At 41.2% G+C, this 16873-nt stretch overlaps 1 protein-coding gene across 3 annotated transcripts in view; it reads left to right on the top strand.

The window, feature by feature from the left end:
- The window catches only part of phip (PHIP subunit of CUL4-Ring ligase complex), a 47196-nt gene that overhangs the window by 9925 nt on the left and 20398 nt on the right, over nucleotides 1-16873 (top strand). For 2 of the 3 annotated variants that reach the window (XM_078274553.1, XM_078274555.1), the window contains exons 8-22: nucleotides 94-315; nucleotides 1289-1389; nucleotides 1863-1933; nucleotides 2339-2439; nucleotides 3158-3198; nucleotides 3784-3882; nucleotides 5648-5804; nucleotides 6934-7068; nucleotides 9844-9972; nucleotides 10145-10370; nucleotides 11119-11241; nucleotides 14790-14973; nucleotides 15246-15348; nucleotides 15551-15694; nucleotides 16773-16870. In XM_078274553.1, the coding sequence (XP_078130679.1) occupies nucleotides 94-315; nucleotides 1289-1389; nucleotides 1863-1933; nucleotides 2339-2439; nucleotides 3158-3198; nucleotides 3784-3882; nucleotides 5648-5804; nucleotides 6934-7068; nucleotides 9844-9972; nucleotides 10145-10370; nucleotides 11119-11241; nucleotides 14790-14973; nucleotides 15246-15348; nucleotides 15551-15694; nucleotides 16773-16870 (1934 nt within the window). The remainder of the gene's footprint in view (nucleotides 1-93; nucleotides 316-1288; nucleotides 1390-1862; nucleotides 1934-2338; nucleotides 2440-3157; nucleotides 3199-3783; nucleotides 3883-5647; nucleotides 5805-6933; nucleotides 7069-9843; nucleotides 9973-10144; nucleotides 10371-11118; nucleotides 11242-14789; nucleotides 14974-15245; nucleotides 15349-15550; nucleotides 15695-16772; nucleotides 16871-16873) is intronic. The other variant, XM_078274554.1, reaches the window with a different exon arrangement.

The following is a 16873-nucleotide window of genomic DNA, read 5'->3' on the forward strand; positions in this document are numbered from 1 at the left end:
TGCAGAGGCAGACAGGCCACTTCTCAAACTGTATAAAATACAAGTCTTCACTCACGTCTGATATATATTAGCGGCGTCTTCTTTCTTTTCCAGGGCTCAGACGACTGCCTTGTGAAGATCTGGGGAACAGATGACGGCCGTCTGCTGGCGACGCTGCGCGGCCACGCCGCTGAGATTTCCGACATGGCCGTCAGCTACGAAAACACCATGATCGCTGCTGGGTCCTGTGACAAAACTATCAGGGTGTGGTGCTTACAGACCTGCGCCCCTCTGGCCGTCCTGGAGGGACACGCTGCCTCTATCACCTCACTGCAGGTACCTGGACGCTCAGGCTGCGTGCTTTTGTGTGTATGTTTTTCTGTGTTTGGTTTGCCCAAAAGGAGGATTTGAAAGCCACTAATAATATTTAAAATTCTTGCCACCATGCTGTCTGTCTGTCAGTCTGTAACAGTACATTGTAGAAACTTCCTCCAAACTGGGCAGTTAAAGCAACTCTAAAGTTGCAGCCTAGCTGATGTTTTTATTGGAATTCTGCAATAGGTTTCACATGTTAAGTAGATGAGGTCAAGAAGAAACCTCTATCATATGGGCAAAAGATGGCATGACTGGCTCATATCCAATATGTAATAAAAGCCAGTATTGGAAATTTGCACAATGTTGCCAGTCGTTAAAGGATAGAGCAGACGTTATTCTGTTTTTCTTATTGTGTTGGTTTCCACCCTCTCTACACTTGCTGTGGTATTCAGCTTCAAGCTATTTCCTAAATTTTCAGCTGGGCATTGCAGTTTTTAGCAAACATTACTCAAACAAGAGTAAATAGTGCATTTGTTGGGGCTGATTTCAGCCATAAATTAATACATACTAGTAAATATTTATAGCAGTAGATAGGGGTGAAGTGGGATTTACTCAAAATAAACTAATAAAAAGGAACTTGAGGAATACGCTAAATTAGGTTTTGGCCACACAGGCAATACTTCTTGGTAGGATCAGTTCCTTATGTTTTTGGTCTTTTCATGGGATTTGTCGACAGTAAGAAGAATACAGAACATTGCCGGCATTTTCCTGTAAAGGTTCATGATTTATGTTATCTGTTAAATCTTTGATCCTACACAGTTGGTTTTAGGCTGGTATGCTAATCTCTCACATCTCCCTACACTGTTGCTGGATGCTTTTTTAGCTTATGTGGGTTAATTGTCCTTTCTTTTTTGCTGTAGTGTTAGCAACAGCTTTTGATTGCCCATTATACTCAGCCGTAAGCTCTAATTGTTTTTTTTGTTTTTTTTTGCAGTTTTCTCCTTTCTGTTGCGGCTCAAAGCGCTACCTGTCGTCCACCGGAGCTGATGGCACCATCTGCTTTTGGCAGTGGGATGCACGCACGCTCAAGTTTGGGTGAGAAACACAAACGCAGCACACACAGTACGCACAATCTCATCTGCAAAAGTGCCGTTCACACCTTCTGCCTCCAACATTTTTGAGCATTTTGCTAAAAGGCCATTATTTCTGTCGTATTTGTGTTTGTTTGTCACATTGTGAAAACATATAGTTTACTGTGTTTTTATTGTGCAGTGTGTGTTATCTTGATGTTCTTGAATGGTCTTGCCTTATGCAGAACATTCTTTAAGACTGTATGGATCCAAACTACACAAGGATTTAGGATGATTTGTCACATTTTTATTGTTACTATTTTCTTCAGTGCTTCATCAATTTAATTTAACTGTACTGAATATGCATTTAAAAAATAGTTATGTACAAGTAATACAATGCACAAAGGAAGCCAACATCAAAAAATATACACACAATGTAAATGTAAATAAATGTGTGTGTGTCTGTGTTTGTGTGTGTGTGTGTGTGTGTGTGTCCAGTCAAAGGCCCAGTAAATTCACGGAGCGTTCCAGACCTGGCGTCCAGATGATCTGCTCCTCCTTCAGCGCAGGTGAGCACCGCTTGCTTTTGATTTTCACGCATGCTTCAAGACCACCGGAGGGGAAACGGCAGCAGAGTTTAAAAAAAAAAAAAAAAGGAAAAAAAGTGCATAATTAGCCCAGATGAACTGAAGAGCTAGCACAGCAGACAGCCACCCTTTAAGTGTGCCTGCTGGTATTTACTTAATGTGGGATAAGTGTGCTTCACACTTGTTGAGAGCATGTTTCTGTTTTTAGAATAAATTCACCTTGAATATTTTACAAACGACTTTAAAGTTTCTTTTGCACAAAGTTTGCAGTCACAAATACAAGACACATCTTTTTGTTTTACCACAGGTTGATTCTTGAAGTGTATATTAAGTTGAATTATTTATGTTAATAAAGTATTGGTGTGTGTGTGTGTTTGTGTGTGTCAGGTGGTATGTTCCTGGCCACAGGAAGCACGGATCACATCATCAGGGTGTACTACTTTGGGTCAGGCCAACCTGAGAAGATCTCGGAACTTGAGTCCCATACAGTGAGTCATCAACATAGTCCTTTTTTAAAAAGAACTCACTGTATGTCACAGTAAGATGCTAAACATTGTGTATTGTTTAAGTGGAAACTCAGTTTCAACTCAAGGTCCACTTACTTGATTTCCTCCCCAAAAGCTTTCAACTGTATATCATGGACTTCTTCAGCAGAGTTTGCTCAGTTGTCTTGGAGATTGTTGGTGTTGTCATGAAGAGATTGGTCATTATTCTTCATGACAACTGAGCAAACTCCCATCAACTGAGTTAAGATTTATTTGGTCAAAAACATGATTCATTGGTACTACTAGAGTTGGGTATCGTTTGGGTTTTTTCCAATACCTGTGCGAAAACGATACTTTTAAAGCGGTGCCGGTGCCTAAACGGTGCCTGGACCGATACTTTAAAAAAAAAACAGGGTAATAGGGAATAGGGTATTTTACAATAACTTTGAATGCACCACAAGGCTTACTAGTTTCAAGTGAACGCACCACGTCTGTGTTGTTTTTCTGACAACGGCAGCTGCACACTGCTCAACGTCTCGCTGTTGGAATTCAGTCCGGTAGATACCGGTTGTTTAGGCACCTGTGTCGTATTAGCACCGGGTTTCGGTACCCAACCCTAGGCACTACACAATAAAATTGCCATTATTAGAAAGTCTAGTAGAGGGAATGCTTGTTACACATTGCGTTGTTTTGATTTTACTCCTGTATTTTTCTCACCTAGGACAAAGTCGACAGCATCCAGTTCTCACATTGCAGTGACAGGTAGGTAGGCACAGTTGGTGTGTGTGTGTGTGTGTGTGTGTGTGTGTGTGTGTGTGTGTGTGTGTGTAAGAGTGTATGAGCTACATAATATGTGTAGTTAATATTTGTGTGTGCACTGCTGTTTGTTTGTATGGGACCTCCGGGGGTTGTCTTGTGACTTGATGGTGTCAGCAGAAACACCACCTTTACTTCCTATCTGATATGCTCTAATACATGTACACACACACACACACACACACACACACACAGACACACACGCACATATCATGCACTCTGAGTGTTAAATTGCATGTGTCTATGTGGAGTTAGCAGAAAAACAAGCTCAGCTGTAATTCCCCTGGGTTGCTATAATCTCTGCAGTGAAGGAGGTAGACTGTCTATGCAAAAAAAAAAGAGGGGTGATGGAGATGGAGAAGGAGGGGGGGGGGGGTGTGCATACAATTAGTGTATCCTGATGTGCAAAGATGAAAGTGTTCATTGTATTGCAGAAAGCTGAATTAGAAGCAAGTGTTATGTATATTTAGCTGCTGCATGAATCCATGTTCACAAATCTGTGTGTGTGTGTGTGTGCGTGTGCGTGTGTAGGTTTGTAAGCGGCAGCAGGGATGGTACAGCCCGAATCTGGCAGCTGCAGCCTCAGGGCTGGAGGAGCATTCTGCTGGACATGCAGACCAAATTACCCGGGTATGTGTGTGTATAGCTGTCAAAGTCTGGCTTTTCCACCAGCGCTGCTGTGCTCAGAGCTCAGAGCTGTGAATTGGGATGCTCTTGGGGTTATGATGTCAGTCTAAATTTCACAAAAAAATCAATCAATGTTGTATATTAAAGTCACAGAAGACCTATTGTGAGTGAATAACCCCAGTGGAAGCTTGGCACAGTTTCGAAGTACAAACATTTAATTCAGGAATAGTTAATATGACTCATTGTCCTTTGTACCAGCAGCAAAATACTGCAATCATTTGCATTCATTTCTTTAGAGTCCATAATCTACAGCACAGAAATAATCACGTTAAAGAAATGAAACAACACCTGTGGCATAAAGTGTGACACAGTGATTGATTACCCGACTGCTCCAAGACAGAATATAGATTTACAGCAGGCAACAGTGAATACATAGAGATGACACTGGCTATTTAAGTCGTTATTGCCTGAATGAACACAGCAAAACCGCAATAAGAATAAATACAGATTTTAAGATAACCTGGTTATTTAAATAAATATTTAATTGTTTGTAATAATGGCACTGAGGCTTACCTATTATAATAAAAAGTGATAACACAGAGAAAGAATCCAGGGTTCCCACGGATCCTTAAAAAGTCTTGAATTAGATTATGAGAATTTAAGGTCATAAAATATCTTTAAATCTTACTTTTAATGATGGTTGGTCTGAGAAATAGCTCCCTACAGGATTTACTTATTTTTTTAGTGTATTCAGGGGACAGGCAGCTCGCGGATAGTGAGGAGATGTTTGCCGTATGTGACATAAAATGTTGTAGCCTAAAAAATGCGTGACGCGATCGCTTAGAGCACCTTTAACTATAGCCTATTCTGTGAGTGCGAGAATGACCAGAACAAACTTATTGTTTTACAAAATGTTATAATTAACAATTCCAAGCAAATTGTAGTTAAAATGGTAACTTAAAATGTTTTTCTTTAAAGGTTTATCTTCTGTAAAATGTAACAGTGGGACACAGTTCATTTCATTTGCCATTTATTTGACTATTTGATACACACTAGATTTGACATATGATTGTTATATGGAGATACAAAAAATATCCCTGTGGAATATTGTCAAGTTGATTTCAAACATTTCAAGGCTGAGATTTCAAGCTCCGGGTTATTGTGCATTTTGTTTTTGCTCGATGGTGTTTTAAGCCCCCACCGTCGACTTCAAGGCAGCGCTGCGACCGACGACTTGCCTAACCCTAGTGCCTTCCATGCAGCGCTGCCTGGAAGACGACATTAGGGGCTTAAAACACCAAACACCGACTTTTAAATGTCAAGCATTGAATTTGATTTCAAAATGTGCGCAGCAACCCTGGAATGGACTGTTATCTTTACAGTACAACAAGACTGATCCATATAACTGTCTTTGGTAAGGCCTGTGTTCCTACACTAAATAAATGGACATGAAGTCTGAGCAGGGAATTTCACAAGAAAGTGTTGAAATGTTTTGGATGTTTTTCACAGTTTACATATGTAAACACAGTAACAGCAGATGTGAATAATTCTCTCACACAGTAAAGAGATAAGGTCTAGCTATCAGAGTGGCAAGCTTCTCATTAATGGTGTATGAATAGGATGAATTGTTCACTGTTTTTATGACATTTTAACCATTTTACAATATGTGTTTTATTTGCTCTTTTATGTAGTTTCTGTTTATAACGTAAACCACACTGAACTTTATTGGCCCAAACGTGACATCAGTGTACCAACATCTTCCCTTCAGGAAGTACAACCCTCCTCCGCTGGAAGACAAGGTGACCAAACTGAAGGTTACCATGGTAGCATGGGATCGCCATGACAGCACAGTGATCACAGCAGCCAACAATCTGACGCTGAAGGTGTGGAACTCCACCACCGGCAACCTCGTCCATGTCCTGATGGTATGTAGTGATGAAACACATTCACATGCAAACACAGTGCTCACAAACACAGACGCACACGTACAGTAAACGCTTCACTTTTTCTTACTTTGTGACACATAATCTGATCTCATCCTGGACATTTCACAACTGCATTTTTGAAGCAATATTACCTAATTGTTGCATGGTAATGCTATTGTTATTTGATATTTGCCTTAAAAGCAATGCGTTCAAACTAAGATGAAAAACAAAAAGTAAATGTCAAAAAAGATCGTATGTATTTGATTGTGTCCTGCATGTGAGTTTCTTTTTGGTAGCTGATATACCCTCAAACACACTCACAGAAAGAGTAACGCACACTAAGAAACACAAAAGCCGTGATCTCATATGAACTCTAGACAATGTCAAGCGAATCAGGTGTAGACATTGTCCAAAGTTGCCCTTTCACTAAACAGGAGGTTGCCCGTGTCAAACGCATTCTCATCTTCTGGAAATACTCTTGGTTTAGGCAAGGGGGGGGGGGGTGCCTGGGTAGAGCGTGCAGGAGGCAGGACATGACATGAATTACACTGTGGTCATGTAGTCGGTTCATAATTTGCTTATAAACAGCCGAGTTCCTTGCTATTACTTGAATTTTGTCTGACGATTTTGGCGTCATCTTTTATCGACAGAAGTTCCTGAATCTGGTTGCCTGTCCATTTAGACATTTTTCGTTGCCGTCTTTGTGTTAATGACACTACTTCTTCACCCTCAAGTTTGTTTTCGTCCGGTTTCGCGCGAGCCTGATTGAAACGTCATCAACACGCCCACTCGCTCGCTGTGAATTCTCCAGACAATGACCTGCTCTGTTTACACATGAGCTTAGTCAGAAGTGACACGGTCTTTGTACTGGAGAGCTGGCAAGGTAAAGTCCGTTTCTAAGTCCGGTCCAACTGATTGGGACAATTGAGTTCTCACATACTGCTCTACTACCGGGTAATGTCTAGATATATTCAGGGTTGCAATGCATGTGTGAAAGGGCCTAAAATGTTAAGAGACTAAAACATGCAAAACCACAAGGTTAGACCTTTTGAGAAACAAACACTGGTGGCTTTTTTTTCTTCATTTCTTGGAGTGTCTAATCTAGATGATGATGTTGTTTTAATGACAGGGTCATGAGGATGAGGTGTTTGTCCTGGAGCCACATCCCTTTGATCCGAGAATCCTTTTCTCAGCGGGGCATGATGGGAATTGCATCGTGTGGGACCTGGCCAGAGGAGTCAAGATCCGCTCCTATTTCAACATGGTGAGACTCATCCTGTGCCTCTCTGTCTCTTTGTCTCATTGTCCTCTCACTCGATGTCCTCTCTTTGGCTGTATTCACACCGATGCTGAAAGTCACCAGACCCTTACACGTGGCACAGATGTAATGTGCATTTAACATTTTTTTTCCTTTTTTTTTTCCTTTGCTACTTTCCTACGACACATTCTTTCCCTTTCCTTTCTCAAATGGCGCTTACCATTTAGTAGTACCACTAGTAGCAGCTCGGCTCGGCTCGACTCGGCCGCGGCGCCCCGTCCTCCTTTTTCCATTACAGATTTAGTACCGCCTCATGCGTGAGGCGAGCGTGGCTGGTCGTCATAGCGCCGCCGCAGGAAACTGCCGTGACCTCATGCGACACACACACAGAACGTCGAAGGTGTGTGGCTGTTGCCACGGCCAGAAGCCACATTTTGTTTCAAAAGAAGCTGGAGGCAGCAAAAAAAAACACCGCTGGCTAAACTATTTAAATATGGCGGGTGTGTTCAGGACACCCCCGTCTGTCGCTAGCAATGATGACGCAGTGATTAGTGACGATTCTCTCCGACCAATCAGTAGTCTGCAGGTTGTCACGTTTTCAAAAAAGTACCTGTTGGCAGGTACCAGGGACTTTTTTTCATTATGGAAAACCAAAGAAGCAGGCACCATGTAGTGGAAAAACACCATTTGTCTCACATTCTTTCCCTCTCACCCGCCACTGTTCTCCCCCTCACGTATGGTTTCACTTTCTCTTCTCTTTGCTTCTCTCACCTCCATGCTGGCATTTTCTCTCTCATTTAATGCACGGTGTGTGGCATGAGTCGAGGGTAGAGTAAAATCATGACTCCACACTGATACACATATGCCAGTGTATTATTATTATTATTATTATTATTATTGTGTAAATCATTGTAGCCAACCACTGTTGTGTATTTCCTGGTTGGGTCTCAATGGTTACCCAGGAAAGCATTAATCACAGTCTCAGAACAAGTGAGTCACCCAGTGTGCTGGTCAGTCGGCCAAATCTTGGTGTTGATCAAGGACAGTGAATAGTGTTGTTTGGTGACAAGCGTGTGAAATTTAAAGCGAAACTATGGCACTTTTGCTAAAGAGCGGCCCCTGTTGACACAATGACACAAGGGACTATTACAGGATCATGGTAAATGTCGTGAAAGAAGAAAGGAAGCACAAAGTCAGAGAACTGACTCAGTAATGTCAATTTACACAGCAGTATCGATGTAAAGGTTGCTAATGTTAGTACACCATGCCCTGCAGAGGAATTGAACTCATGGGACATAATCTACTTAGTGCGTCATGTAACCCGCACACCCAGTGCAACACAACAGTCTGTTGAAAGTGATATGCACTGCTTCTAACTTTTCATCCGCTGCAAACACTGTTTGGTCAGTGCTGCTCCTACTGCAGCCCTTCTTTAACTTCACTGCAGGAACTCTTGACCCCACTATTCAACAGCTTCTACAGTTGCCTGTCCTCCAGCTGGCTAAAAGCACATGCACCTTTCCTCAATATACCAAAGTAGAAGATGAAAGTTTAGTGCTTCAGGTTCATCTTTTTTTACTGATATAAGGGGCATGAGGTAAAAAAAAACTCTTAAAAAATGTTTTCATTGTTGGTACATATGTTTTGGACTTGCCCTTAATTTGTATTGGGTGTCTATACTCAAAGCGCTTAATGATATTACAGGACTAACCATCCCCGCAGAACCAAGAGTAATTCTCCTGGGTGACACATCTATGATGACAGTCAATAAAAAGCAACTCAAATGTATTAGGATTGCCCTTATTACAGCCAACAAATGTGTAGCTATGCATTGGAAAGCTGTATCACCACCTACATTTGCTAGATGGACGAATGAACTGGCATCATGCATACCAAGTGAAAAGATTATGTATAATTTGAAGGGTAAACCTGGAGAGTTTCAAAAGATCCGGGGTGGTTTTCTAGCATATGTAGACATGGAGTCCACAATACAGTAATTCTTTTATATTTACACAATGTCAGTTGATGGTTAAACATGCTTATACAACATTTGGTGCGGTTTCTAGCTTTATTTTTTATTTGTTTTACATTTCTTTTCTACCTCTCCCTGCTAGGTACTTCCTCTCTGCAACAGTTTTGTTTTAGGCTAATTTTGTTTTTGCTTGTTTGTTTTATGTTATACTGAAGGCTAGTATTCACTCTTACTTTTTTGACTTGGTACACACTCTGTAGGAATGTACGGTCAGACCTGTAGGGGTGGCGTGAGTGGGAGGGAGGGAGGGTGGGATGGGCTGATCTGGTACCTACTTGATATATTGTTGTACAATATCCCTTCACACAGCTCTAGGGTTGTTATGTAAACAATCCAATAAAGATATTGTTGAAAGAAATGTTTTCATCTTGTGATTGAGTGGAGCGAACTAAAGGCAACAGGTGGCTGACCGTCAGAGCAGTTAGGGGTTTGTCTCTTTGATTTTCTGTTGGGGAGGTTTCTGCAGGTGGTGCTCTGTTTTTGTAATAGTCGACATCACTGCGCTCTTGCTGTCTATCAAACTCTACTTATGTCACTGTTGCTATTTTCATTTATTATTTAGGTAATATCCTGTAGTTTAATACTTGTAAGAACCATACATGTAGCATATGGAATGGTGCATTTGATCTTGTGTACTAGACATTTTGAGTTGACTGTGTCTATGCCAATTGCCTGGTAGTGTAGTACTATGATTTACATTGTGCAACCCCCCCTTCTTGCTCTCTCTCTCTCTCTCTCTCTGTGGCTAGATCGAGGGCCAAGGCCACGGAGCGTTGTTTGACTGCAAATGTAGTCCAGATGGGCAACATTTTGCAGCCACCGACTCCCACGGACACCTGCTCATCTTTGGCTTTGGCTCCAGCAGCAAGTATGACAAGGTAATGCGACAAGCTCACCTTTAATATTTATACACATATCTGAAGCACCTGATATGTAACAACAACTCACTTAATTGATGTTATCGGTAATAAAAATATGTCACTTTTCCCAGAACAGTGGTGGGAAACACAAATCTAAAATCTACCTTGTTACTTTCCTCCTGTGCTTCAGATAGCGGACCAGATGTTCTTCCACACCGACTACCGCCCACTGATCCGAGATGCCAACAACTACGTGCTGGACGAGCAGACGCAGCAGGCGCCACACCTGATGCCCCCTCCCTTCCTGGTTGATGTGGACGGGAACCCCCACCCACCCAGATACCAGCGGCTGGTGCCTGGCAGGGAGGGCTGCAGGGACGAGCAGCTCATCCCGCAGATGGGGGTCACTTCCTCAGGTACAGAGGCTGAAGTCAGACCTCTCGGGAGCATGTCCTCTCTGTGTGGTCTGGGGGCATGAGCTCAGTCGTAGTTCTACTACTCCTCCCTTGTGCGCTTCAGATCAGATCTTAACCTGGAGGTGACGACGTCTTCTTCTGTCTAATCGTAACCCCTTCTGTCAGCTGATCAAAGACACTTTTGTCAAGCTGGTCATGTTGCTGACAAGAATGTCATGTTGAGCTATTCTCAAATGTGTTTAATTAGATGGCTTTTACTGAAACTACACCAGCATTCGCAATTTAAAGCAGAATTAATAAGGCAATTAATAATCTTGGCAGGGATGCAAACAGAAACAGTAGTTTATGAAATGCATTAGTAGTGCACAGTGGAGGCAGGTGAAGGAAGCGGGGGGGGGGAAACAGGAACTTTCTTGTAAGACAATATGACTCGACATGCTCACAGTGTATAGAACAGTGTTAACCTAACATTGCCCTGCTGTCAGCTTTTAAAAAGCATTGTGGGTGTTGAGGTGACTGTAAAGGTTTTGGGGGAAAACCCCATCGCCTTTTTTTTTCTCTTTGAAGTTGATGGTAGACCATTGTGACACGCATACTATTTTTTTAGCTGACCTCCACTAAATAGAGACAGAAATGAATGCAATAAAGCAATGTGTACATCCAGTTGTTATGAGACAGTAGTGGTCTTCTCTGTGTGGTCTTTCACTTTTAAAGTCTCTCTCTCTTACTCCATTGCTGTGTGTGTCAGGCCTGAACCAAGTGGTGAGTGAGCAGGCGGTGGACGGCTCCAGTCCTCTGGATACGATGATTCAGAGGCTGCAGCAGGAACAGGACCAAAGACTGGGAGCCAATGACACCAGGTCCAACAGAGGTAAGGCTGTGCGTCATGACAGGGAGGTGGTATTAATGTAGTGTGGGCTGTAGCTTCTCAGTGGGCTTTTCGTTTTCACCTGCGTGGGAGTAGCAAGGACATTTTTCAGGGCATTTCAAATAGTTAATTCATTAATTAATAAGTCATTTGTATTTATCAAGTCACAGAAATTACTTTCTATCGTTTAGTTTGGAATTAGCATATTTTAAAAGAAAAAAGATCTTCCATGGACATTTCATATGAAATATGCAACATACAAAATTATGAAAAACAAGCATTTTGGAACAGCTCAGTGAGCTTTACACAGAAAAACCAAAAAGTTTAACTAAACACCCCTGTCTCAATGAGTCGGTGAATAGAGAACTGACGTTTACATAATACATCAGTGTGTCCTCAGTGGGAACTTTGCCTTTGAGTGAGGATCTAAATCCTCCATGTGTCTCCAATCCTCCGGCGCTCCATTCTAACACAGCATACGCTATGAGAAGTTATGGCGTGCATGCAACCTGGCTTTATTAAACGGCAGCCTTCTTAGTGACACACTCACGAGAGTCTTTATTGTATGCTTTATAAATTGCATTTGGTTTTTCAAATATAATTTCATAAACTCAGACTCCCTGCTAGTTCAAATCTTCGGTTACACTTTACTTGAAGGTATCTACATAAGAGTGACATAACACTGTCATGAACGTGTCATAAACATTATAAAGAAGTCATAAACGTTTATGACATAACGCTTCATTCGGTTTTTGTCATGACAAGTTAGTGTTATGGTTAGGGTTCATGTGTCATGACAGTGTCATGTCACTCTTATGTAGATACCTTCAAGTAGAGTGTTACCAAATCTTCTCTAGTCTTTCTTATTAACTCTTACTCATTTATATATGGCTCACTTTTAGAGCAGAAACTATGAGTCAATTCATTGATTAGTCCGTCAACACAAAAATAATCAGTAACTTTTTTTGTCAAATGATTAATGGCTTAAGACTTTTTTCAAGCAAAAATACCAAATATTTGCTGGTTCCAGCCTCTCAGATGTGAGGATTTGCTGCTTTTCTTTGGCTTATGTGAAAGTAAACTGAATAAATTTGGGTTTTCAACTGTCAAAATAAGCAATTTCAAGTCGTCACCTTGGGCTCTTGAAAGTTCTAGTGGAAATACTATTATTAAAACCTAGCAGATTCATTGATAATCAATAAGCGTTAGCTGCAGCCTTTTTCACATTTATTTTAGAGCTGCAATTCTAATTTTCTCACTTTTAAAGGTCCTATGACATGCTGCTTTTTGGATGCTTTTATATAGACCTTAGTGGTCCCCTAATACTGTATCTGAAGTCTCTTTTATATAGGCCTTAGTGGTCCCCTAATACTGTATCTGAAGTCTCTTTTATATAGGCCTTAGTGGTCCCCTAATACTGTATCTGAAGTCTCTTTTATATAGGCCTCAGTGGTCCCCTAATACTGTATCTGAAGTCTCTTTTATATAGGCCTTAGTGGTCCCCTAATACTGTATCTGAAGTCTCTTTTATATAGGCCTTAGTGGTCCCCTAATACTGTATCTGAAGTCTCTTTTATATAGGCCTCAGTGGTCCCCTAATACTGTATCTGAAGTCTCTTTTATATAGGCCTCAGTGGTCCCCTAATACTGTATCTGAAGTCTCTTTTATATAGGCCTCAGTGGTCCCCCTAATACTGTATCTGAAGTCTCTTTTATATAGGCCTTAGTGGTCCCCTAATACTGTATCTGAAGTCTCTTTTATATAGGCCTTAGTGGTCCCCTAATACTGTATCTGAAGTCTCTTTTATATAGGCCTCAGTGGTCCCCCTAATACTGTATCTGAAGTCTCTTTTATATAGGCCTTAGTGGTCCCCTAATACTGTATCTGAAGTCTCTTTTATATAGGCCTTAGTGGTCCCCCTAATACTGTATCTGAAGTCTCTTTTATATAGGCCTCAGTGGTCCCCTAATACTGTATCTGAAGTCTCTTTTATATAGGCCTCAGTGGTCCCCTAATACTGTATCTGAAGTCTCTTTTATATAGGCCTTAGTGGTCCCCTGATACTGTATCTGAGTCCTTTTTATAGGCCTTAGTGGTCCCCTGATACTGTATCTGAAGTCTCTTTTATATAGGCCTCAGTGGTCCCCTAATACTGTATCTGAATTCTCTTTTATATAGGCCTCAGTGGTCCCCTAATACTGTATCTGATGTCTCTTTTATATAGGCCTTAGTGGTCCCCTGATACTGTATCTGAAGTCTCTTTTATATAGGCCTTAGTGGTCCCCTGATACTGTATCTGAAGTCTCTTTTATATAGGCCTTAGTGGTCCCCTAATACTGTATCTGAAGTCTCTTTTATATAGGCCTTAGTGGTCCCCTAATACTGTATCTGAAGTCTCTTTCCCAAAATTCAGCCTTAGTGCAGAATTACAGCCACTAGAGCCAGTCCCACAATGAGCTTCACTTAGGATGTGCCATTTCTGTGTCTGTAGCTTTAAATGCTATTGAGGAGGAGAGGGGGGGGGGCGGCAGTGGCGGCAGTTCTTGCCTATTGCTTACATACTTTTTGCAGAATTTGGCTCATTATGTCAAAACTCTACACACAAGCCAATCAGACATAGCACTTGGAGATTAACAACTCACATCTATGACAAAATGAAACACTGCAATCAAAACTTAACACTTCTTTCTAAAAATGAAATTCATGCAACAAAACCATACACACAAGCACCATTTGAATTACTCTTTCATATCACCAGCAACACACTGATGGGCTTTATAGAAAACACTGCAGTCTTTATGTTTCTATTTTTATTGTCATTTTCTATTTCTATTGTCTTCTGTAAAACTCAAAAGTAGAATTTTTGCAGTAATCAAACAAGACTTTTTTTTTTTTTTTTCCTTACAGAAATAAAGAAAAATAGAATCACAAATCATCAAATTTAGCAACAAAACAAAAGTAAAGGGGGGGCTTGTCAACATCACAGGAAATGTCTCTTCCACGTCCGACTCCTCTCTCTCTCTCTCTTTGTCCTTCTCTTACTTTGACTCTCATTGCCTCCATGCTTGCAAAGTTGTCAAAATGGTTTACCTGAGGCCTATTTGTAGTGCTAAGGCTCAGACCGATTGGTGTTCTGTTTTCTGTGCTTTCAGGTCTGTATGTAAGTTCCTACAATTGCCAGATGAGTTTTGCATTTTGAACAGAGTGTTTTCCCAATGACAGCAGGAGATTTTGTTTTTAAACAAAGTGTCTAATGTAAGAAAACGTGTGTAGCGTTTCGCAATAAGTGTGCTAAAGAATTGCAAACAAAGTGCAAAGTTGACAATGTGTTTAAGCTATGGTTACACTGTGTTTAAGGTATGCTACAAGAAGTTTAGGTTTTGAGACTTTGGTCTAAGCATTTGTTTTTAGTGTGTAAGCAATGGGCAAAAACTTCAATCACTAACAGTGGGACAGTTTCCCCCGAAGCAGGTGTATCATTTAAATGCTGCTGACAAATAGAAAGCACCATTTTTTTTAATTTTCTCTCTTTGACATGTTCTTCCCTCAGGATCGGTGGGTTCGCCCACAGAGGTGCACTCCCCGCCCAACGTGGGTCTGCGTCGCAGCGGGCAGATTGAGGGCGTCCGCCAGATGCACAGCAACGCCCCACGCAGCCAGATGGCCACAGAGGGAGACCTGGTGGCCTGGAGCCGCAGGGTGCTGGTCCCAGAGCTGGAAAACGCCTCTGTCAGGTAACACACAAACAGCGATACCACAAAGAGGAACTTGTTTTTGGACGTGATAGAAATAATGCATGTCATGACTCTGTGTGTGTGTGTGTGTGTGTGTGTGTGTGTGTGTGTGTGGGAGAGAGTTTTGGGTGTCATTAACACCTACACATACTAAAATGCCACACTGCACTCTGCCATATATTGCTAAATATATTTCTTGCAGCATTTCCTCCTCTGTAGGCTTTTAATATCCTGCAAACTACTATGTGTGTGTGTGTGTGTTTGTGGTGTAGGAGACAGATAAACTGGCGTGAAGCTAAAGGGGAAGAGGAGGTTAATATTTATCAGTCAGAGAGGAGGCGACGTACCATCCACTCTCTCCCCAAGGAGAGCAGGGTAAGTGCAATAACACTCACGCACACATTATTGTTTTACAGGAATATAATCAATTTTCTCATATGACCTCTTTTATTCATAACTTAACATCTCATAGACACTTTTTAATAAAGATTTCTTGTGTAAGTATAATTCCACTATCAGTACTCATATCGCCCTTTTTCGCCGTCTCCTTCCTGTCCTTCATCCTCTGCTGCCGCAGGTTCACCCGACATCCGAGTCGGTTGACGAGGGGAGGAGGAGCCAGGGTAACCACGGCTACCACACACGTGCAGCTATGGAGGAGACGAGCCGCCAGAGCGCCGAGGCTGCCGATGACGATGAAAGCGCCTCAGAGGTAGACACGGTACGGTCTTATTTTGAATTTAGTTTCATACTTTATGGAGGAGCCAGGTGGTAAAGCCTTCTCTAAAACACAGATGGCTTCTTCATAAAACAGATCTGAATTGTAGTTTTTTAAAGGGGTCGATTGCAATGTTTTTCAGACAGGCAGTAAAATCAGTTTTTCTATTTTCTTCAACTCGAGGCATTTTTCCCATTTTTTTTGTTGGCTCATCTCGTTTGTTATAACTGCTTTTGTACTATTCCAATTTTAGATCAGCAGATTTCACCAAAGACTCTCTATTCAGACTTTGCTAGCTTGTTAACTTGTTCTGCCCGCTGGGACTTCAGCTCTCTGGAGAACAATTATGGACTGCTAGTGCTGTGAAATGTAACATGAATATGAGCATTTAATATATGTATATTGATAGATTAGACTCTTTGTCTTTTTGCTCTTTGTGTTCATGTTCCAAAAAGGACGCCCTGTCATAAAAGCAAACAGTTAAGACCTTAAAGATATGGCATCTCCCCACCTTCAAAGCAGTAAAAACGATTCAGACAATGTCACGATTCGATTCAATATCGATTCTCGATTAAAAAAAAACGATTCACAGTATGTACATGTAGTTACTTTTCCCGTGTATGTATATATATATATACATCCCTTAGTACATTCATGTGGATTTTTATTTAGTTTATTTAGTATCTTTTATTGTCCATATTATTCATGTGGATTTATTTATTTGTTATTTTAACATCCTGTTATGATGTATCTGTATGTTGTGTGTGATGTCTGTAAGCTACTGGGACCTTGAATTTCCCCTTGGAATCAATCTATCTATCTATCTATCTATCTATCATGTAGTAGACATACAATAAAAAAGAAATTCAAATGAAAAAATATGAATGGGGAGTTTGGTACTGAGTGTGTATGGTACTGAGTCAGTACCATTTATCTCTTGTTGAAAACAGCTTAGCTTACAAGTGTGACTATGATAGACAAACACTTGTCTTTATTATACAGTGCCTTCCTTTTCTCGGATTAAATTTGACTTTCTGTTCTTCATTTGAGTGCTCATCATTAAATGATGTGTGTTTGCCAGGGAGAGGTAGAGGTTCGGCAAACCAACGGGCATTCCTCCTCCGAGGAGAAGGAAGAGGAACCAAAGGAGCCCTGGCCGGATGACCACAGTAGTTCAAGGTA

This window comes from Sander vitreus, chromosome 18 (genome assembly GCF_031162955.1).
Source record: "Sander vitreus isolate 19-12246 chromosome 18, sanVit1, whole genome shotgun sequence".
Lineage (NCBI taxonomy): Eukaryota > Metazoa > Chordata > Actinopteri > Perciformes > Percidae > Sander > Sander vitreus.